General features: G+C 39.5%; 1 protein-coding gene across 1 annotated transcript in view; it reads left to right on the forward strand.

Moving 5' to 3' along the window:
• The first annotated feature begins 583 nt into the window (after window positions 1–583).
• PHEX (phosphate regulating endopeptidase X-linked) overlaps window positions 584–22,976 on the forward strand; it is a 231,325-nt gene continuing 208,932 nt past the window's right edge. Inside the window, exons 1-2 of the mRNA XM_063450262.1 lie at window positions 584–900; window positions 13,798–13,863. Coding sequence (XP_063306332.1) covers window positions 777–900; window positions 13,798–13,863 — 190 coding nt within the window. The 5' untranslated portion in view covers window positions 584–776. The remainder of the gene's footprint in view (window positions 901–13,797; window positions 13,864–22,976) is intronic.

Here is a 22,976-nt window from a genome sequence, read left to right on the forward strand (position 1 = left end):
AGTGAGAAGTGTATAAAAATCAAGTGGATTTCAGAGGCCAATCTGTTAGCATAGCTGACTTGGAGAAGTTTAATATTTCAGCTATTTCGGCTTTAAATGTGAAATTTACCTTGAATTCCAGCAATCCCACCTTTATTGAATAAACGTGACAGACACACGCTCCTAATCCTCCTATGCAGTCAGTATGTTGCAGAATTATGTCATAAAACCTGGCAAACTGTGAGCCTTGCACAGCTGGGTTTAAGAAAAAAATATATATATGATTTCACTTTTTTCCCTCTTTTTGGCTGCCCTCTGTCTACCCTCTGAAATGATTAAGGCACCCTTACTACAAGGCTGGATGTTGTGTCCATTACACGTAGGATCCACTGGCAGCAGGGGAACCATTTAACCAGCAACATGTGGCTAACGTGAGGCGCTGACAGACAAGGCTGTGTGGGGGCATGGTACAAAGGCTGCGATATGCTTGGGACGAGTCAGAGAGTAAAAAATCGCAACAATCTCAGAATTCGGAGACTTTCCCCTAACTATGGGAGGGATGTGGAAAGCCCTGTCATGTGTAATTGTGAATTGTTTCTGTTTTTTATCCCACCCCTCTTGGAAGGAGGGGTGAGAGGGAGAGTCTATAATGACAGAAAACTTGTAAAGAAAAATGTGTACTGTGTAAGGCAGACCTAGGGGAAAGGAGCTCAGCTGGGACATGGATCTGTAAAGTAAAAGTTCTGGGAAGAAGCACATTTACTCATCCTACAGGCATCTCTCCTCCTCTCTGAAACATGGAGGTTGAAGTGATGGGGAATTCAAAGTCCATCAAAAAGAAACCAGCAAATAAAGGGATTAAAGTTGCTCTGGTCATCTTCATTTTAATAACAGGGATACTTGGTGTCTTGCTTTTACTAGGTAAGCTTCATTATTTTATTTTTATTTTTTTAAAATCTGTTCATGTATTTTTTATGTATTTTATGTATTTTATGTATTTTATGTATTATGTATTTAGGTGTCAAATTACACCTTAAGAACATGACTAAACTAAAGTGAGTTTCTCGTGTTTTTAAGAATGTGTTAAAAACTGAGCATGTGACTGTGAGCTTGTTATCTGTACTTCACAAACGGCTGCAGGTACACAATTTATAACCAGTTTAGTTTTAAAATGCAGCATGTTGATGTTGCAAAAATGTTTTTATTTGTACCTTTTTTGTTTGTAGGCTAGGTAGGTTTTTAAGTGCTGAATGAATATTTACTGAACATTATAATTTTATAAATTATATATAATTCCCTATGAAGAAGCATTGGATTGGCTGAGATCAACACTATTGATGATCTTAGCCAGGGGAGGAGCAGCGGCTGCAGTGAGACCTGCACTCCAAGGGACTAAAGGTAAATAAATTAATGTATTTGATTAATTCTGGGGTGACCTTAATCTAAATAAGCCCATACATCACTTTAACTTTAAGAATACATGTTTGTATTCCTAAAATTAGTGTTCCTTTAATGTAGTGGTTATGGTGCAGGCAGGCTATGAGCACAGTCCAGACAATTCATGTAAAACTATTTTTAAGCAGTTTTGTACAATCAGTGAGCTACCCTTGTACCCAAAGCCCATCCCTCTTTACCTCCAGTGTACAACATTATGGAGCACTTTAGCACAAATTGTATGGAATTGCAATGATAAGCTGTGAACATTTTATTATAGCAAATGCAGCCAGTATTAAAGGTTTACTCCAACCAGAAATAGCGTTTTAATAAAACACTGGTTCGGTTGTAAGTAACTGTTGCTTGCATGGTCTCTCTGCAATCTCTGCACCTACTGACTCCAAGCATCATGAGCAATTCATGGAGAACCCTTTCATTCTATCAATCAGTAGGGACTAGGGGACACAGAAAGGGCTGCAACAATTTAGGAAGGGGAAATTATGCCATCATTACTTATCATTGATTCGTGTGACAATGCATGCACTCCATGTCCAGACACGAACTTGGAAGAGGAAGGAGGGTTGAGTTTTGGGTACCAGTGAGGATGCCCTGACTTTTGTGACAATGGACTGAAAACCAAAATCCAATGTACTGTGTTTCTGACCATCTTAATCATAACCACTAAAGTAAGTGGTAATGGTTGGGGGCTTAGTATGCCCCCTTAATTGTAATCAACCTCCCCCCCCCCCCCTTCTTGCCTTTCCTCCTCTTAATATTTATCCTCCTCTCTCGCTCTCCCTTCAGATTGGTGGTACCCATATCAGCCCATCCTTGCAAGCACGTTGTCTAGTTGTTACTTTTGATTCTGGCCTCACCTTTGAGCCTCACATCCGGTCTGTTGTCAAATCATGCCAATTCCACCTCAAAAACATTGCCCGCGTCCGCCCCTTTCTTACACAAGATGCTACTAAAGAGCTTGTCCATGCTCCAGTAATCTCTTGTATGGACTATTGAAACTCTCTCCTAATTGGTCTTCCCAATAGCCGTATTGCCCCACTACAGTCTGTAATGAATGCTGCCGCCAGACTGATTTTCCTCTCTAGTCGGTCCTCTCACACCTCACCCCTCTGTCAGTTCTTACATTGGCTCCCTGTATCCTATAGGAGTCAATTCAAAGTGCTAACCCATACCTATAAAGCACTGAATAACCTTAGCCCCTCTTATATCTCCTCACAGATCCATAGGTATGCCCCTTCTTGGTCTCTTCGCTCTGCCCGTGACCACCTTCTGTCTGCTGCTCGTACCTGTACTGCCAACTCGCGCTTGCAGGACTTTTCACGGGCGGCTCCCATCCTATGGAATAGCCTGCCTACTTGTTTGAGCAGGGTCATCTTCAACCCTTCGTTTCTGTGAGTTTTCTTGTAATAGTCTTATTTATAGTAAAATCCCCCCTCTAATAATATTGTAAAGCGCTACGGAATCTGTTGGCGCTATATAAATCGTAATAATAAATAATAATAATCATGAAGATACAGGGCGCAAAGGATATTAAAAGTTGAGTAAAAAATGATATTAGGGCTCGTATAGCGAGAGAGTTTAATATATTATCCAATTAGTGATATGGGGTCAGTATTTCTATTTTTGCTGTATATTACATCCATCCATATTTAACACAACACAAGATTATTCACTAAAGTAAGGATTGTCAAGAATTCAAAGTTAATTTTAAATTTAAGGTCAAAATAGCTGAACTTGACAAATTCTCCAAGTCAGCTATGCTTCAGTTTGGCTACTTTGGCCTTAAATGTTAAATTCACTTTGAATTCCCTGCACATCTATATTTAGTGAATAACTTTGAGAAACACAGCTCTTCTGTTTAGTCCAAATGGTCTCTATGAGTGTTATTAGCTAGTTTTATAAAGGAATGAACTTAAGAACATATGGCAGTCTGTACCATTAAGCGGAGAATTTGTTGAGTTATGGCTTTGTTGGCAAGAACTAAAACAATAAATACTGGACATCATAAATCTGTTGCAGCCATGTGGCCAACTTTGTTTTTAGATTATTTTAGCCTATGTTAGCCTATGTTACTTTGCAGATGAAATGTGGTAGACATTAATGTATAGAACAAAAAAAAAAACCTCATTGGTATGTTTCCTTTAGTACATGCTAGCTCCAGAAACATGATTTAAAGAGACACTCCATACATTAAATGTTCCTTCCCGTATGAAAATAAATAAACATTTTGACTCATCTAATGACACCCAACAACATTTTAGATCAGCAACTCTATATTCTATTACGCTATTAGACTATTGCAGATGGGATTTTCTTTTTCTTCTTTTTCTTTTTACAGCTAGCATTTTAGACTATAGGAGGAAGGGAGTTTCTTAGATTTGGCATAGATACTAGGGCTTTTTTTTCGAGGTGCACTCGAAGGCACAGTAAGGGCTTAGACCACAGAGGTAGTGATATATATATTTTTGGTATATGGTTAATACTTTCAAGTTATTTAACTGAACGTATTAAGAGACAATTTTCATTTATATATACATACCTTTCTCTGCCTTATACTACTGCCCTAGAGATACCAGGTTTTGGAGACCTATCTCCTGCTCCCTTTCCTTTTTTTATTCATATCTGGTTTTTATTCATATCTGTTTTCTTGTTCCCTCTACTTTTAGAGTGTAATCTATCGTAGCTATTTTAGGATATATCTAATAAAAGTTAAGTTTTAAATATCACCTATTTACTTCCACTACCCAATACCTTGTTTTCAATACACTCTGTTCTTCTTTTCTTTTGCTAACTTCAATTATTAGGGTCATCCCCTGTAGCAGTATTTGTTAGCACCTAGCTCACTTCTTGCATCTTTTTGTTTATCATTTTGACTCACTGCAAAGCTGGCTGTGTGGCTTGTAGTATTTATAGGACAGATTGTAACATATTAAAGGAACAGGAACAGAAACATGTATAACTGATACTATAGTAAGTATAGCAAGTACCGCGCGCATTCAAGCTGGCAATAGGAAAGCATTTCTCAATGCTTTCCTATGGACGCTCTGCCCGATGGAGGCATTATATGCCTCCAGCGTCGCATATGCGCCTCGAGTGGCTGTCCAGAAGACAGACACTAGAGGCTGGCTTAACCCTGCAGTGTAAACATAAACTGCTATGTTTGCATCTGCAGGGTTAAAACCTGAGGGACCTGGCACCCAGACCACTTCATTGAGCTGAAGTGGTCTGGGTGACTATAGTGTCCCTTTAAGTTTCCATCCTTTTTTTTTTTTTTTTTCAATCAATGGGTCTGGAGCTGCAGCTCCATCAGCCCCAATGTTAATCCGGCACTGATCACACTGCATGATCTCAGCCAATCCAATGCTTTCCCATAGGAAAGCATAGAGAGGCTATAAACGCCATGCTGCACCAATCAGAATCTCCTCATAGAGATGCATTAAATCAGTGGATCTCTATGGGGAATGTTCAGCGCCTCCATGCAGAGCACACTATTCAGCACTGACACAGGAAGCACCTCCAGTGGCCATCTTAGTGACTCCCACTAGAGGTGTTCTTAGGCAAGAATGCAAACACTGTTTACATTAAAAAGCCTGCAGACACCAGAACCAATGCATTCAGCTGTAGTGGTTCTGGTGACTACAGTGTCCCTTTAACGAAAGACTATGAAGGAAAATTGATAAAATGATCTATATCATATTTTTTTTGTGTGATCATGGTAAGTATATGTTGTAAGTGCACAATATAAATAAAATATTCATGACTTTTCAGTGGTTGAAGTTAGTTACTAGTAACAGGTATCAATCAGCTGTCAGTTTGATTAAATAGGAAAGAGCCTGATTTGATCCCCTGTATCAGAGGTGAGTCAAAGGTTCTTGACATGTGGGAGCAGATTTTTTTTCTTGTGCACCTCTTGTGGGCGGGGTTAGTTTAACTCCTTTTCTTACACTTTTTCTTGTAATAATCTAGGACAGGGGTTCCCAATTAATTTTTCCCATTGAACCCTTTGACAAAGTGTATCAACATCGTGGAGTCCCCCCCCCCCCCCTTCACCCCCTGGAAAAAAAACTTTCAATTAGCACATTTAAAAAAAAAAAAAAAAAAAAATTACTATATGTACACACTAATTTCTACAGATAGTAAAGAGATTGTAGGACTTAGGAGCAGGTGTGTGTAGCAGGCTTTTGTGTGTAGAGTTGGTGTTTGTATATATTTTTACCATTTTAATACAGGGGTTTGTTTTGTATGTAATGTTTGCATTTGCATTTAGGGGCTTGTTTGGATGTAGTGTTGGCTTTCAAATGCTTGTGTGTAGTATTGGTGTTTGAGTGTTTGTATATAATGTTGGGGTTTGAATTCAGGGGTGTTTTTGTATGTAATGTTTGTGTTTGACGGGGTGTGTTGGCATGTTGTGTTGGCGTTTGATTGCTGGGATGTATGCCACGCAGGGGCGTACCTAGAGCATTTGGCAGCCAGGGCGGGTCCTATTTTTGGCACCCCTCCTTGCCTCCCCCCCTCAACTTTAAATATAAAAACAACCACATTTTTTTTAATGTATTTAGCACTAAGCAGTGTTTGTGTGTTTGAATGTATGCATGTTTTTGTATGGAGTATATGTGAGTGAATGTAGCGGTGTGTTTGTATGTAGTGTTGGCGTTTGATTGCAAGCATGCATTTGTGTGTTGTGTGGTATTTGAATGCAGTGGTATGGTTATATATAATGGTGGGGTTTGTATGTAGTGTTGACGTTGAAATGCATGTGTGTATTTGTGTGTAGTGTTGGCGAGATTTTTAGATGTCTGCACATATACACATACACGGACATACACACATGCAGATACATATATATATATTTAAGGACACCAAATAAGGTGCTATCTGCTAAACAGCACCCTCATTTGGCATCTTTAAATATGGATATCTCACATAAGGGCAGCAATTCAGGGAATAATCTACTAAACAGCTAAAGGATTAAAAACAATGCCCTTTTCTTATTTTCAGTTGTTTAGTAGATAGATCCCTTATTTGTTATCTTTATGTGGGATTGCAATATTTAAGGACAGGAAATAAGGGAGCTATCTACTAAATACATACGCAGATATACACATAATCACACACATAATCACAGATATACACAAACACAATCACTAACCCACACACATACAATCACAGACACACAATCACATACACACACAAACATTACATACATACACACATTTAATAATTAAGAGGTCCACCCAGCCTCCCTACCTTGCTCTAGAAGGGCTGGAATGGATCCTCAGTCCCTGGTGGTCAGTGGTTGCTGCTGGGATCTCTGTGCTCTTTCTGCACAGGTCCATCACATGCCCTGTAATGATGCCGAGGCCGCAATGACATCATATCCTGGCTTCCGGCTCACTGCAGGGCAAAGACCGTCAGACACAGTCAGATGCACACAGTCCCACACACACTCACATAGTCACTCACATACAGTTACAGGCAGACAGTCAAACACGCAGGCAATCACAATGGCAGACAGTCACACATACACACACAGATTCACAGACAGCCACACACACAATCACAGGCAGACAGTCACACAACACAGTCACAGACAGTCACACACACACACACACATACACACAATCGCAGACAGTCTCACACACACACAGTCACAGACAGTCACTCACACACACACCCACCATCACAGGCAGACAGTCACACACACACACACACAGACACACACACAGGCAGGCAGTCTCACACACACACATACACACAATCACACACACACAGTCACACAGACAATCACAGGCAGACAATCACACACACAGTCACACAGACAATCACAGGCAGACAATCACAGGCAATCACACACACAGAGTCACACAGACAATCACAGGCAGACACACACAGGCAGACAATCACACACACAGAGTCACACATACAATCACAGGCAGACAATCACACACACAGTCACACAGACAATCACAGGCAGAGTATCACACACACAGAGTCACACAGACAATCACACACACAGTCACACAGACAATCACAGGCAGAGTATCACACACACAGAGTCAGGCAGACAATCACAGGCAGACAATCACACACACAGTCACACAGACAATCTCAGGCAGTCACACACACAGTCAAAGACAGTCACAATCACAGTTACACACAGCACACACTCTCTCACTTACAGTAAGCTTGGGCTGGAGGAGGAGTGGATCCAGTCCCTCCTGTGCTGTAGTTGAGGAAGCAGGGACTCCTTCCTGCTTCCCCTCTCTCTGTGTGCAGCAGTATTAGGCTGCATTTAGCCCCGCCCCCACATCCGGCATGACTCTGCCCCCACGGCCGACCTGGCTCCGCCCCCAAATCTCCGTGCAGGTTTCCAGCTTCTGCTTCCAGCCCCTGCGTGTGAGCTGTGTCGGCTGCCCGGCGCCCCTGCTGCTATGGCACCCGGTGCAGCCACACAGCTCACTGAACTCCAAGCCTGGCCAGCCCTGGTGGCACCCCCCTGCCTGATGGCACCCGGGGCGGACCGCCCCCCCTACCCCCCCTTAGTACGCCACTGATGCCACGTACATACTTACACAGATATACATACACATTAACACAGAGATACACACAAACGCACTACACATATACACACATTCATAAACACACAGACTCAAAGATACACATTGACACATGAACACATCTTGACACACAGATACACACTGGCGCAGATACATACAAACACAGACATATACACACACTGGCACATACACACACTCAGATACACACAGTAACACATGCACACCTTAACACAGATACACGCAGACTGACACACAGATACACACACTGACACTTAGATACACACACCCAGATACACACAAATACACATACAATGGCACACATATACACACACTTACACACGGACACGTACACACACACTGGCACATACATACACTCAGATACACACACACCTTAACACACAGATACATGCACACCGACACAGATACACTAAACGATACACACACTGACACTCAGAAAGATACTGACCCACAGATAGACACACTGACACATACACACAGATACACAACCTGGCACTGACACACAGATACACACAGTGGCACATACACACTGACACACACACACAGGCACACACCTTAACACACAGATACACACACACACACACTGAAAGATACACACAGTTATACTCAGATACACACAGTGACTCACACTGTCAGATACACATACTGGTGCATGCAGATTCACACTGACACAGATACACACAGTGCCACTTACACACAGATACACAGTGCCACATACACATACAGTGACACATACACTGACACACAGATACACACAGTGACACATACACAAACACGTCATATAATATGTAATAACACGTAATATATATGCAGTCACCCTCCTGTTAGCATACCTGTTGTCTGCAGGAGGATGACTTGCTGGCCGAGGCTGGTGTGTGTGGGGGGAGCTGCTCACTCCTGGCTGCTGCCTCTCTCCATCCAGTGCAGTGTTTTCTATGTGAAAACTTCCTCCCAGCATCCCATACTGTGGGGACCCGGTCAAGCGATTAATCGGACGCGGCGCTGACCGGGTCCCTGTGCAGCAATGCCCATCGGGTGGCCCTAAGTGCATGGGCCACGCGATGTGCAAATCACAGCAGAACACCAATTTGGAAACGCTGATCTAGTAAAACTACATGTCTCATTATAATAAAACTACTATCTTATACACATAGAGTGACTAAATTGTATCCTGCAGTTGTGTGGACTGCAATCTCCAAAAAGCCTTGCCAGACTAAAGGAATGTATTTAGATGGCTTACTTATTATATGAATTTATGCAACTAAAATGTAATTCAGAGCAAGAACAATGTATCTTATATACACAGACAGATTTCCAAACAAATGTATTGTAGTTTAAAGACACATTATTGCAAGTATTATTGCTGTGTAGCTCTGTTATACATTTAGGCACACCAATAAAATAAAGCACCTAGAAAAGGGACAGAGTGATTTGGGCCCAAAATATGGACTGCCCCTTCAAAATAAAGACAGTTGGGAGGTATACAGTACCACATCAACAAATTGTGCACTCTTATATCTTTGTGAATGAGTTGTACAGTAGCTTTTTAGTAGTTTCCATTGCACTTTTGTGTTCGGTTTTGGACAAATAATCAGCCGTTAAGCTGAATTCCATATCTCCAAAGTGCCATATGGACATACAATTGAGCAAATTGCTCCCCCTCTTTTTCCTTCTATTGAATACCAGAACATACCTTTTCCAAGCCAGTTTTAGGAATGAGGAGTCATGAATTGGCTAAGAGCGTCATCTGACCACTCTCAGCCAATCTGCAGCACCCTTGTACAGCGGCACTCCACACCTTCTGAAACCGAAATATCAGAAGTAGGATGCCGCCCAGTTCGAGAATGGTTTAACCCCTGTAAGAAAGAGTGCGCGCGGCGGCTTTCAGGCACCATAACAACTTGTAGAGGAATTTGTTAAGGTGTCTTATGCTGCCTAAACGGCCCCTTTAAGGTGATTTCACATTCATGAAGAACACTGTCACCTGTTGGGGGTTTCTCATCCATCTCTCTTATCAGTCAATTCTTGGAATAGAGGTCAAGGCCAACAGCATAGAAAAACAGCATGCTCAAAAATGGTGGCTTGGTGGGAAATGGATATTTTAATTAAACATGCAAAAAGCTATACATTTGCTAGCAGTGCATCTTGCTCAATGCAGAGATGAAATGTTATGCTGTTTAAAGGAACACTCCTCCTTTGATGTTATTACTACTGGTGACTTGGGTCCACTCAGAGGCTTCTTGTGGAAGAGCATTGGGACACAGAGCGCATGCACAGCAATCACCATAGAGAAGCAATGAAACCAATGCTTCTTATAGAAAAGCACTAAGTTCCATTTTAAAATGCTGATAAAAACGTGTGAGGCAGGAAACACCCCTGGCTGTTACTAAAGTTTTTTTTTCTGTTAAAATTGGCACTTTCATAACATAAAGCAGATGGGGCATGCAGCTAACCCTTAAACCACTTAAGCAAGCTGGAGTACTTTAGGGCACTAAAGTGTCTCTTTAAAGGCCATAAGCATGACAGGTACACTTTAATGGAGAGCCAGTCTAAAACACATTATCTGGGAAAGATTCAGCAATCTGACTGGGAGTATCTTGCGGTTGGCTCGGATTCGTTGAAGTAAAAGCCAGAAGTTGTACTTTTAATAGAAGACAGAACATGTTGTTTTAAAACAAAGTAGTAATTACATAAGAGAGGTAAAATTGCTAACATTGTTTAACTTTGGTAGATTGCTTGGAAACTAAACAAAAAAAATAGCCTTTTGGTTTGTTTTCTTTTGCCATGCATTTTATGTTAAAAAGGTACTAGGTTTATCCGATTTGATAAATTAGTGTGCATCGTATGTGTATATATTTATATTGATGCATTTATTGTAGTACGACTGATGTGCTAACATTTTGCCTATGCTTTGCTGGAGTCCAGACGTGATAAATGACCCCATTGTTGCACTTTCTATGGTTGTCAAAATATTTTTTCAGCCTCTTGAGGCGTGACTGACCCAAACCAAAGTAATGTAGCAGATGATCAGGCTTTGTGACAGGAAGTCTAGCGTAGAAGTACACTTCAGAACTCACATCAGATGTAGCTAGCGCAAGTGACAGGAGTATAATGCATGGATTTGCAGGGGCTCTGCTAGAGGTAGTGGTTCACAGGGTTCATCAGCCAGCGATAGGCAAAGTTTTTGAATTCCAACAGCTGCAATCCGCATCAGGTTCGGCTAAACTGCAATATTTTATCTAGACATTCTAAGAGACAAAACCATCTCCACATTAGTGGAAACTTACACAAAGGTTAAAACAAAATGGCAAATGCACCTATGGAAAAAGGAATATGCACCACAAAAAACAATATAAACCTATTTGTATCCTTTAGTACTCTCCAATTCTGTTATATTTTGTCAAAGGTTGTGGTGACTATACTGTTGTACCAGACTAATCAAGTCACATGATTATTATATCATGTGACACAGAAGTTGCACATAAGCAGAATGTTTCTACCACATAAACCTGAAAAACTAGGATAAAGTGCATCGGGATTTCATGTTTAAATGCATTTATGCTGCACTTGGGATTACATTCATGGCATTTTATCTCATAAGAGATTATTTCAGCAGCCTTTAGCATTTAGCAACAGCCTGTTGTCCTAGTGTGCATGGGCGTTTGGATGGCACGCCCAAACTTGGCAGAGCTGTTGTACTTTTAGGGCTGTGCATCCCAAAGTTTCCACGCTGGAAACAAAAGGTGTTCAGGTGCGATCTGCTTCCATTAAATTGGATGAAAGCCACCGTGGCAGTACTTTTTGTACACAAGAATTTTCTGTTAAATTCAGTGTCGGAAGTATATTTTACAGGAGTGGCAGGGGCTGTTGGGATGAAAGATTTTAAAGATTATCCTTTGAGCAGGTATCCTTTATCTTGCAATATTTCAAACAGTGAATGCAATATTAGGAAACAAGCTAATGACCATGTTTTCCACATACAATGAGTGTATCAAATGAGATAAACCAAACAGTTAAAGGAACACTATAGCATGACCAATACAAAAGCTATAGTTTTAATATCCATATTTAGTCCACTGTGCCTGTTTAAAAGATTAGCTTTACTTACCTTTAAGCCCTCGCCACACCTGCTGCTTCACTACCCCATCTGAGATTATTAAGATTGATGATGTCAGCCAATCCAGTGCTTCCCCAAAGCAAAACATTTGGAGGCTAGTGCGCATGCATGGCAAAATGCAGCGGTGTGCCAATCAAGTGCTCTCTAGTGGCGAAATTTGATCACATGACCATGTTTCACTTAGGTGTAGGAGTGGAAGGGCCTCTAGTTGCTGTCAGGAAGTCAGCCACTAGATGTAGCATTGTTGGAAGCAGCAAACAGTAATTCTTTTTATAATTACAATTGATAATTTTTTTATTTTTTTTTTCATTTTTGTTATTTCATTTTTTGCACATTATTCATATGTGTCGATTTAAGAATTAAAGGATTCCTTCAAGCCAGCTACAGTGCAAAATTCAAAATCACAATCCAAAACGAACATACTCGCCCATTGCGTGTTTTGGTTGGTTCACGATTCGGGTACATTTCAGCTCAGTGCTCAGGAATTCGACCGATCACTCGATCAGCCCACATTTGGATGAATTGCTGTTCAGATCAGAGCAAATAGCACTCAATAATTGCCATATTGACACGTTAACTACTTAACAATGTCAGGATATGTCAGTATATTTTAACAATACTGGTCTTGTTGACAGGTCCTAATGTTTTGTTGTGAGTAGGGGTAAATCCCAGCCCACACCAGGGAGATATCTGGGGCTCTCCACTGCCAGTTGGGGCCATTTATAGCGACCCCAGACTGTCAGATGCTCGGTATGCTGTGATCAAACTGAGGGCTGTATACAGATCTTTAAAAATGCAAAGCAGATGAATAGGTAACGAATGTATGCCTACTATGACATTCCTTCAGTGGTATCTTTAGCAGGCATTGCACTGTGCTTCTTTAATTAATCTGCATTGCAAACTCTGGATGTGCAAATATATCCTGGTATCCAGGCTTACTGTGTAAATTAAACATAAAAATGGTTCAGATTTTTTTTAACGTACCATCATTTAGCTCTTGAGTTATAGGAAATATCTGGTAACCTTTGTAATGGATTACCATTGAACACCCAAAGCTAATCAGAAACTGAGAAAAGACTGATTCCTTTCTTTTAAAAGCTTTTTTTATTTAAGACATGTACGGAGAGTGTGTTACAGACCGGATGGAGCTGCTATATGAAGGAATGCAGCCAGCTTTTCAGAAAACCTATAGCTTAGACGGTTATTAGGTGAAAGTTAAAGAATCTTCAGTGATCAAAAAACACTTTTGAAAAGCTGAACATTTGTAAATCCCATGACCTTCTCTGATCGCATTATCACTCTAATGGCTGGAAGATGAAAAGAACTAGCTTGCCTTCCCCTTCTTAAATAATTATGCAAGTGGAATGTCTGGGGTCTCCATTACAGGGAAATCATATTGTACTTATGTTAACTATTAACAGCTAATGCTCTAGGATAAAGAATTAGAGAGAGAATGAGTTTGTTTAGATTATAACAGTAAATTGATATCTCATACGTACGACAGATGAACAGGACATTAAAAACAGATGTATCCATGGCAATGGCCATAGAAGGTAATGTTCTTTGTTCTGAAGTTTTATGAACAAATCAGGTATTTTAACAGAATGTGGCACTCTGGCTAATGTCAGCTATACAAGAGCTAATGAAAATGTATGTCTTGTGTTTTTTTTACAGTCAGTCAAGGACTTATTAGCTTCCAGAAACCAAAGTATTGTTTAACTCCAAAATGCATCGAGGCAGGTAAGTCATAATAAATAAAAGCCTATTTAACAGGTATGTACCATACTAGCCCTGAGGTGCGTGCATCCGTTATACTTTTAGTTAGCCCCTTTCACAAGAACCTACACTATGTAGTGGTGAACCAGTGGTACCAAATTAGGTGAACCAAGACTTTTTGCTATCCATAGTTGTCATTATTTGAAAATGATTTGCAGAGGCACTGTGCAACGTTGGTGGATCCGATTCTTTTTTCTAGTACTGTGAAGAGTGAGTGGTGTAAATATATAATCATTATGGCAGTAATTCTTTGATGCATTAATACCACTGTAGATGTTTGTGGAATTCCCATAGAATGTGGATTCCAAATGAACAAAGAAAATGTAAATGCACTGGTGTGAGTGTGCGCAAATCTGTTAGGATGGCATAATATGAATACTCTCAAATGAGCATAGATGGCCTACTGTTATATCACTACTTAGGTGTAGAATAAGGAAGCTATATTGTTATAATATTAGTCTTAATATGTTACTGTGAGAAGTAGCGTACTTGGGTTAGATGCAGCTTAAGTACGGTCATTTTAGAAGGCTAGACACACTTTTTTTCAAATTCTTTATTTTTGCAGTGCAAGGATTAGTGTACAAGCTGGTAGAGACATAAAATAAACAATACATAGGGGCGGCTCTAGACTTTGCCTTAGGCGAGACTCAAACATGAGGCCACCACTAACACCATTAGTGAAAAAAAAAATAGGGTTGCCTTGTGTGTGTATAAGGAGCTGCAGATATATTGAATGGCAGGCTTGCAGCGTTGGATACAGAGAGCTAGTGTATTCATCTTCAGAGGCTTGCCTTGTCGCAGCTCCATATGCTGCTCAGTTGTGAGCTCTCAGACTGTATGTAATTTGCAATGATGCTATCGTTTAAACACAATTGCGGGGTATGGTTGTATAGCCTGGCAGTCGTATATAAATAAGTGCCAGTGTGAAGGGGTTATTTGAAACAAAAATGAAAATGTTGGTTGGACATTTAATAAATAATTTACCAAATAATAGTTACAGATAAGAAAACAATGTCACAATGGCATTTTCCCCACATATTCTATAATCCATTACATGTATATTATTCTATATGTGTTTTCTCATGTATTGGATATGTATATGTATGTATGTATGCATATAATATATATGTTGCTTGCAACTTTACCTTTGCATTGCCCATACTTAGATGACCACTCCTTAGATGGCCACTAGAGGTGCTTCCTACCTCAGTGCTGTACAATGTGCAGCACTGGCATTCAGCATCCCCACGCTCTGCATGTAGTCGCTGAATGTTCCCAATAGAGATGCACTGATTCAATGCATCTCTATAAGGAGATGCTGAATGGGGCAGCATAGTGTTTTACTGTGCATCTTCAATAGCCTCTCAATGCTTTTTTATGGGAAAGCATTGGATTGGCTGAGATCATCAAGATTGATGATCTTAGCCATCGAGACGGGGCCAGTTGCATCAAGACTGGTGCAGTGTGAAAAAAAACCCAGTTAAAACAACTTTTCAGTGCGCTCAGAGCAAGGCCAGTCACCTAAACAGCCACGCCAGTACTATAGTGTCAGGAATGCATGTTTGTTTACTATGTAGATCAGGGGTTCCCAACGCATTCCTCAAGAAGTACCCCCTACTTGTCCAGGATTTAGGGATTACCCTGTTGCATCTAAAGTGTTTTTTTTTTCTTTTTCTAAAAACACCTTAGACACAATTGGATAATCCCTAAATCTTGGACTGTTAGGAGGTACTTAACGGACTGGAAAATATAGAACAACCAGACATATTTGGGATACGGCTGAGAAATCTAAAATTAAAAGACATAAATATACATAGTGTAAATCTGTTTCAAATAGTAGGTAAGTGTTCATGAAATGCACTCACAAGATTAGACGAAAGATAGCGCTCTAGGGTGCCTCCCCCGGTAGTAATGGGGGGCTCTTATCTTCCTCCAGTTGCTCCAGAAGAATAGATGAAAAACAGGACTCCCAGGATGGTGGAAAAAAGTAAAACGGCTTTATTAAGGATGAGACATCACCCAGCAGTAAAAATAAAATATAAACTTAAAATGAGTGTGACATTGTAGATTTTATCACTAAGCAGAGATATTAAAAACTGGATTATAAAATAGATGATTTGTCAAAATTCTCCTTTTCTGCTAGATTCACAGCTATTTCAGCCTAAATTTTACAATTCAGTTTTCACTTCACTTCGCCATAATTCTATGCTTCTAATTAGTTGTGTATTTAATTGCATGTTTATTTTGTTACCATAGGGGTGCATGCAAATGGTAATGCGTTGTGTGAATGAATGTGTGTGTGTGTGTGTGTGCGCGTCTCTCATCTGTTGCATCAGCAAACTTTGTGTAATTTGTGGGTTTATACTGTTCTTTAATATCAGATGTAAGTGCTTGGGTCTTGATTAAACAAACATTCTTTGAGAACACATTGCCTTGTAAAATATCTTTCCATACACTTAGTAAAGCAGTTTTGTTAATTGAGGTTGCTGATAAATGAGTCTGCTTTGCTCTCTAAGGAATTCTTTGTCAGAAATCCCTTCATCAACTCTTTGATTCCTTCTAGCTTGAGAATGTTTTGTGCTTGTTTTCTTAATTTTTGTTTGCTTGTCATAAATGATTTCAATCACTATGCTTTTTCTCTCATTTAAAAAAAAAAATCCTTCCTAAAGCACACTAGGATAAGCTTATTTCTCTGAACCACATATGTTGCTTAACTATTTAAACACCAGAGAAGAAAAACCTACTTTATACGAATAACTACCAAACTCTTTTCCATTCCACCTACTGCATGAAATACACCAAATAAGCAGATAGCTGTTGCTCAGTGTGTGTGTCTGTCTATCTAAAAATAAAGTTATCTGTGCACTATACCAAATCATTTTGCACGTTTAAATAACTGAAGTTTTTATTATCACTCCTGTGGCCAGTACAGTGTAGATTCACCTACCACGTCAAGGAAAATCTTTAAGTTGAATCCTATATTAACAATTCACCTGCTTTTAAGAAAAAAAGACAAAATATCTAATGAGGCAGAAACCTTTAACTCTTAAAGGGACACTATCGTCATTAGACCAACTACAGCTCATTGTAGCTGTTCTGATGAGTATAGTCAGTTCCTGCAGGCATTTTCATGCAAACACTGTCCTTTCAGAAAAAAAGGCAGTATTTAAAATAAAGCGTAGGGATACCTCCAGTTGCACTCCTCAGATGGCCTTTGGAGGTACTTCCTGGGGCAGTGCTGCACAGTATTCATGGAGATGGTAATTGGCCTTACCGGTGTTTGGCCTTGACCCCACCCCACACCCTTGGCGATCTGGATTAGCCCCCCAGCAATCTAAGGGGACGCACTCCAAGGCGATTTTAAAAGTCTCCATTGTGTGAGTGTAACTGAGCACAGCACACATTAACTGAACTCGCTATTGTATTGTTCTGTATTTCTGTAGATCTCCAGCTGCATCCTTTATATTTTTGTTTGGCAATCTTAGGTTATTTAAACCCCACAATAAAAATGGCAATGTTTTCAAGGTTAAAATTAAAGGGAAATGGAACCCAAACCACTTCACTGAGATGACATGGTCTGGGTGCCTATAGAGTCCCAATAGGACACACACTGGGTGGACATCAGAACTGTAACATGATTGTATAATACTAAAGCAAATAGAAACACAGAAGCCCTGCTAATAGAGATGTCCCGAACAGTTCGCCGGGAACTGTTTGCCGGCGAACAAAGCTTGTTCGCGGTCGCCGCGGCGGGTGAACATAGCTTGTTCGCGGTCGCCGCGGCGGGCGAACATATGCGATGTTTGGTCCGCCCCCTATTCGTCATGGAGGTGAGAGGGTCTGGGAGGGAGGGTCTGCTGCTGATTGGCTGGAATGTGTCTGCTGACTGTGAGGTACAGGGTCAAAGTTTACTCAATGATGACGAATAGGGGGCGGACCGAACATCGCATATGTTCGCCCGCCGCGGCGACCGCGAACAAGCTATGTTCGCCGGCGAATAGTTCCTGGTGAACTGTTCGGGACATCTCTACCTGTTAATTCTGCAGTTTTTCCTTTCTTTCCTATATGGTAATGGTTTAGGAACCTTGTTACAGGTCAAAGGTGGAGGGCATGTGGGCCTGTGTGTAGAAACATAGAAACATTTAATGTGATGGCAGATAAGAACCATTCAGCCCATTTAGTCTGTCCAATTTTCAAAATACTTTTATTAGTCCCTGGCCTTATCTTATAGTTAGGATAGCCTTATGCCTATCCCACGCATGCTTAAACTCCTTTACTGTGTTAACCTCTACCACTTCAGCTGGAAGGCTATTCCATGCATCCACTACCCTCTCAGTAAAGTAATACTTCCTGATATTATTTGTAAACCTTTGTCCCTCTAATTTAAGACTATGTCCTCTTGTTGTGGTAGTTTTTCTTCTTTTAAATATAGTCTCCTTTACTGTGTTGATTCCCTTTATGTATTTAAATGTTTCTATCATATCCCCTCTCTCGTCTTTCCTCCAAGCTATACATGTTAAGTTCCTTTAACCTTTCCTTGTAAGTTGTATCCTGCAATCCTTGAACCAGTTTAGTAGCCCTTCTCTGAACTCTCTCTAAGTATCAATATCCTTCTGGCTATACGGTCTCCAGTACTGTGTACAATACTCCAAGTGAGGTCTCACCAGTGTTCTGTACAATGGCATGAGCACTTCCCTCTTTCTATTGCTAATACCTCTCCCTATACAACCAAGCATTCTGCTAGCATTTTCTGTTGGAGTGTGTACTGGAGCAAGTGAGCAGCTGGGGCCATAATTATATATTTTTTGAAAGGTTTAAGATCAAGCTAATATACAATGCAAATCGTTATTCCATGCACTTTCTTTTCCCTTCATTGTAAGGGTTTAATTTTGCCCCACAAGAGGAGCATAGTGTTAGAAGTAGCTCTGAAGTCAGGTGCAGATGTAGAATTTTTCCAGGAAATTCTCTTTGCTTGGGGAAAACAGCCCTTATTATTGCTAAACTATTCCCTACAAGATGTAACACCGTATTGTTGCACTATTGTTGTGATGTATTTAGTGCTTACATGAATTGGCTACCTGGTAGAGCTGTTATGGCCAATTTAATTGCAGAGGATAGCTGTCAGAAGGAATTAATTTGATTATATATGAATGTGATATTTGTCAGAAGGTTTACAACATAAAATCCTCTTTTGAAGCTGTGATTTCAGAGCTCCTCTGCAAGGTGTGAAATGTTACACTTGAGTTGCCTCTAAGTCTGACTTCAATGTAAACCAACTAAACTAACTATATCCCCTCTTAGATAGTGGGTCCTTTTGATAAGACATTGACCATTTCCATTCAAGAGGACCATTGTGTTCCAGTGTCATATCCAAAAGAAACATTAATAACAGCCCACATGTGAATAATCATTATTCCCTTTGTGCATATTTAAAATGGGAAAAGCACCACCTACAAAAAGAGTATAACTATGGCTACCACGGCTTCAAAGTCATAGATGCAATTTTTATTTCTGTGGCACGTACAAAAGAGGGGATGAAATCAAAAGTTTCTATTTGGATTGCTGATGGTCTGAAACACAAAGGGGGAGGTCACGTATTATTTCTATAGGTACGCCTTCCCCTCCACCTATACCACCTCTGGGCAAACATAGAAACCTGAGATGAATATAGGAGGTATAAATCTAATTGACGGGCAAATGTTTAGTGTGGTTATTAAGGGCCAATTTTGATTAAGACACCATCTTTCCTTGCCAGGGACCCCCCCCAGGCAGAAAATACTGTCATATTTTACCATCTAAGTGAGTACTTTTTTCAGTTTTTTTGTCCTTTTTACTTTTTAATTGTGTAAATAATTTGTTTGTCAACTGTTTTTTTTTTATACACACTGTGTCTATTGTTTGTTCATATTAAATGTTCCATTATTAGGTTCTGCCTTTGTCTGGTAAACACTTGTGTTACCTGATTAGACCTATTTCTTACTATTTTGAATTGAATTGCATTTGGTAGGTTTTTATTCTAATTTACCTGGGGGACCAAGGCATTCCAGTTATAAATTGTCTTGTTCTCTCGGGTGAATATAACACTGGAGTGATATCCAGAGGCTCCTGTATTTACTTAGTCCCTTGACACTAATATATATATATATGTGTGTGTGTGTGTATGTGTATAAGTTTTATGGTTCCCAATATTTCTAATTTCACCCTTTTTTTTTGTTGCAAATACATATATTCTATGGGAAAGCATTGTGATTGGCTGAGATCATAAATTCTGATGATGTCAGCCAAGGATGTGGATTGGTTGGGGGCTGATTAGTTTCTTACAATATTTAAGGGGGGCAATGGGGAGTCAGGGACCTAAATAGTGCTTTTAATACTATAGGGTCAGGAATACACGTTTGTGTTCTTGACCCTATAGTGCTCCTTTAGTTTTATAGATCTCAAATTTCTGGTTTTACCACCTACAGTTGATCTCTAAGGGAGCTTATGGTAATTTGATCATTGGAGGTGACTCCAAATAAATTTTAGATGTTTCACAGCACACAAACACTCTAGGGGGCTCAGACTATGCCACTTCTTGCTCTCTTAAAGCCAAAGGGATTAACCCATTGTTGTTGTTAATGTAAAATTTGTTTGACTCCTGGCAAGTTACCCACCCAGAAGAAAATATTGTACTTTTCACTCAATAGTACACAATTCTTACACACGAATAGATAGACTCTTGAAGCCTTCTTACAAATATTTGTTCCTGTTTAGTAGGAAATATAATATGGTCTGACCATGTGCCTATAACCTAAAGTTTAAAGGAGCAGTTTCCCTACAGAGGCACTGGTACTTGGCACCTAAATTAAAGTTTTCTTCTTACTTCTCAAAATAAACAAGAGGTGGAGAAGGAACTTGTTGCTTATTTTCAAATCAATGACACTGATCTACCCATCCTCCCTATGGTGGGCCCTTATGGCTTACATGTGGGGTTTATTTATTTGACTGACAACTTATCAGAAAAAAACAGAAAGCTGAACAACTTTGAAAGTTATCCCTAGTGAATAAGCGCACTCCAACCCCTTATTTTTTTTAGAAAAAAATCAAACAGGTTAAAGAGAAATTGACTGCTTACTATGGTACAAGCTATATTCTCCACAGGTTAAACTATGCTGATATGCACAAAGCAAAGCGAGCGGGAGTGTTCCTAGCTCAACAGTTGAGACAGAGGACAGTAATGTCCAAGACTCCATTTTTAATTAATGCACAAGAAAAAGCAATTATCAGTCCTAGAGATATTGCTAACACATTTGCTAGGTTTTATCAGAACCTTTGTAATTTGGGTAAACAACCAGTTTGTCAAAAAGTGTACCAAATCAAAAGTGTAATTCTTCAACGTGTCCTGCCGGTGCACTCCGGGTTGGGTGAGGAGACATACCATTTATCAGCATTGTTGTTGAATGTCTGTATGTATCCCCCTCGAAAACCTAAGCTTCTATCTTTATGTTAACCTAATCTCCTCTCCAAATTTGAGCTAGTCAAAACCTTAGTCAAAATATATTTGCTACAAGAGTGGCGCTCTGCTCTATAAGTTTTAAAATATCTTCTCATCCCCTACCCTTATTACTTGGTTATTTTTGTTGTGTTTGTTTTTTTAGGTTTACGCTCCGCTAGGGGTTCAGTGGTCTAACTGGCTGGGGAGCTGCATACAGGCTTATCTTCTTCAATGTTTTATTGGATAAGCCTACACAAGTTGTTCTGAAATATTATATTACAATCGCTAATCTATAGAGTGGAGGACATCAAGTGGTGTATATATATATATATATATATATTAAAACACCTACCCCTAAATGGGGAGCAGCAGGTTTAGTTTGGTGTCCAAAAATATAAAAAAGATCTCTATTGTGCAGATCAATGATATAATTAAGACCCTATATGATGTGATGATGGTTTAACTTGTTCTGAGCCAGATATGACAGGCTCAGGTTGTATTTGCAGTAGTGTACTCAGGTGACACAACCCCCCCCCCCCCCTTTCAGACACTATGATGTATACTCTCAGGGAGACAAAAGGTGAAAAAATAGGAGATAATCCTCATAGTGTTATACAGCAAAAATGCCAGGTAGTTTTATATATACCAGAAATGACTGAAGAAAGCTATAAAAACATAACTAATAACTTGTAATTCCAAGAAAGTGATTTACTTGATAGTTTGTAATTGTGGCCTAGCATATGTAGGAAGAACTACAAGAACACTAAATACTAGAATACAAGAACATATAAGAAATATATTAAAAAAGGATTCGAAAACACATAGCCTCTTGTCACACTCTAAACTGAAACATGAATGTAATCCAAATCATCTAAAATTTATTGGGATTCAGAAAGTTGAAACAAGTTGGAGAAGAGAGGATTTAATTAAAAAGATGGGCCAACTAGAAATGAGATGGATATTCAATCCCAATTCATTACCATTTGGACTCAATAGTGATTTCAAAATCTGCCACTTTTTATAGCCTATATCTATCATATGCATTTTCTTTATATAGTTTTTACAGTCTATTTGTATTTAATATAGGAAGGAATTAAATTAAATTCATTACTATATAACTTACCTATATACGTTCATATATATTTTTTTTAATGTATTTTTATGTATATTTGTATTTCCATATTTTTATATATAAATATCACAACAGTAAAATAACCCTTTACACGGGCCATATATTTCTTCCTGCAATACACATATTTTCTTGTGACATTTGGTATTCAAGATATATTGTAACCAATCATTTTTTATATATTTTTTTTTTATTTTTTTCTCCTTTGTTCTGCCTTATGAAATTGGCAAATATTGTGAGGAGATTGTGTAGCATTTGTCCTCACAATGAAGCACATAGTAGTCAGTTCTGATCTTATAAGTAGAAGAACCTCGGCATGACGTATATCTTGTTAATGTCGAAAGAGGGAATTTGCCCTTAATCAATATAGCGGAATGCAACTAGTAAGTGACGTGAATAGACACGTTCAGCCACTTCTTATTCACAATTGGACGAAGATAGGAAACAGAACTGAACAATCACCCCCCCCCCCCT

Source organism: Pelobates fuscus, chromosome 1 (assembly GCF_036172605.1).
Source record: "Pelobates fuscus isolate aPelFus1 chromosome 1, aPelFus1.pri, whole genome shotgun sequence".
NCBI lineage: Eukaryota > Metazoa > Chordata > Amphibia > Anura > Pelobatidae > Pelobates > Pelobates fuscus.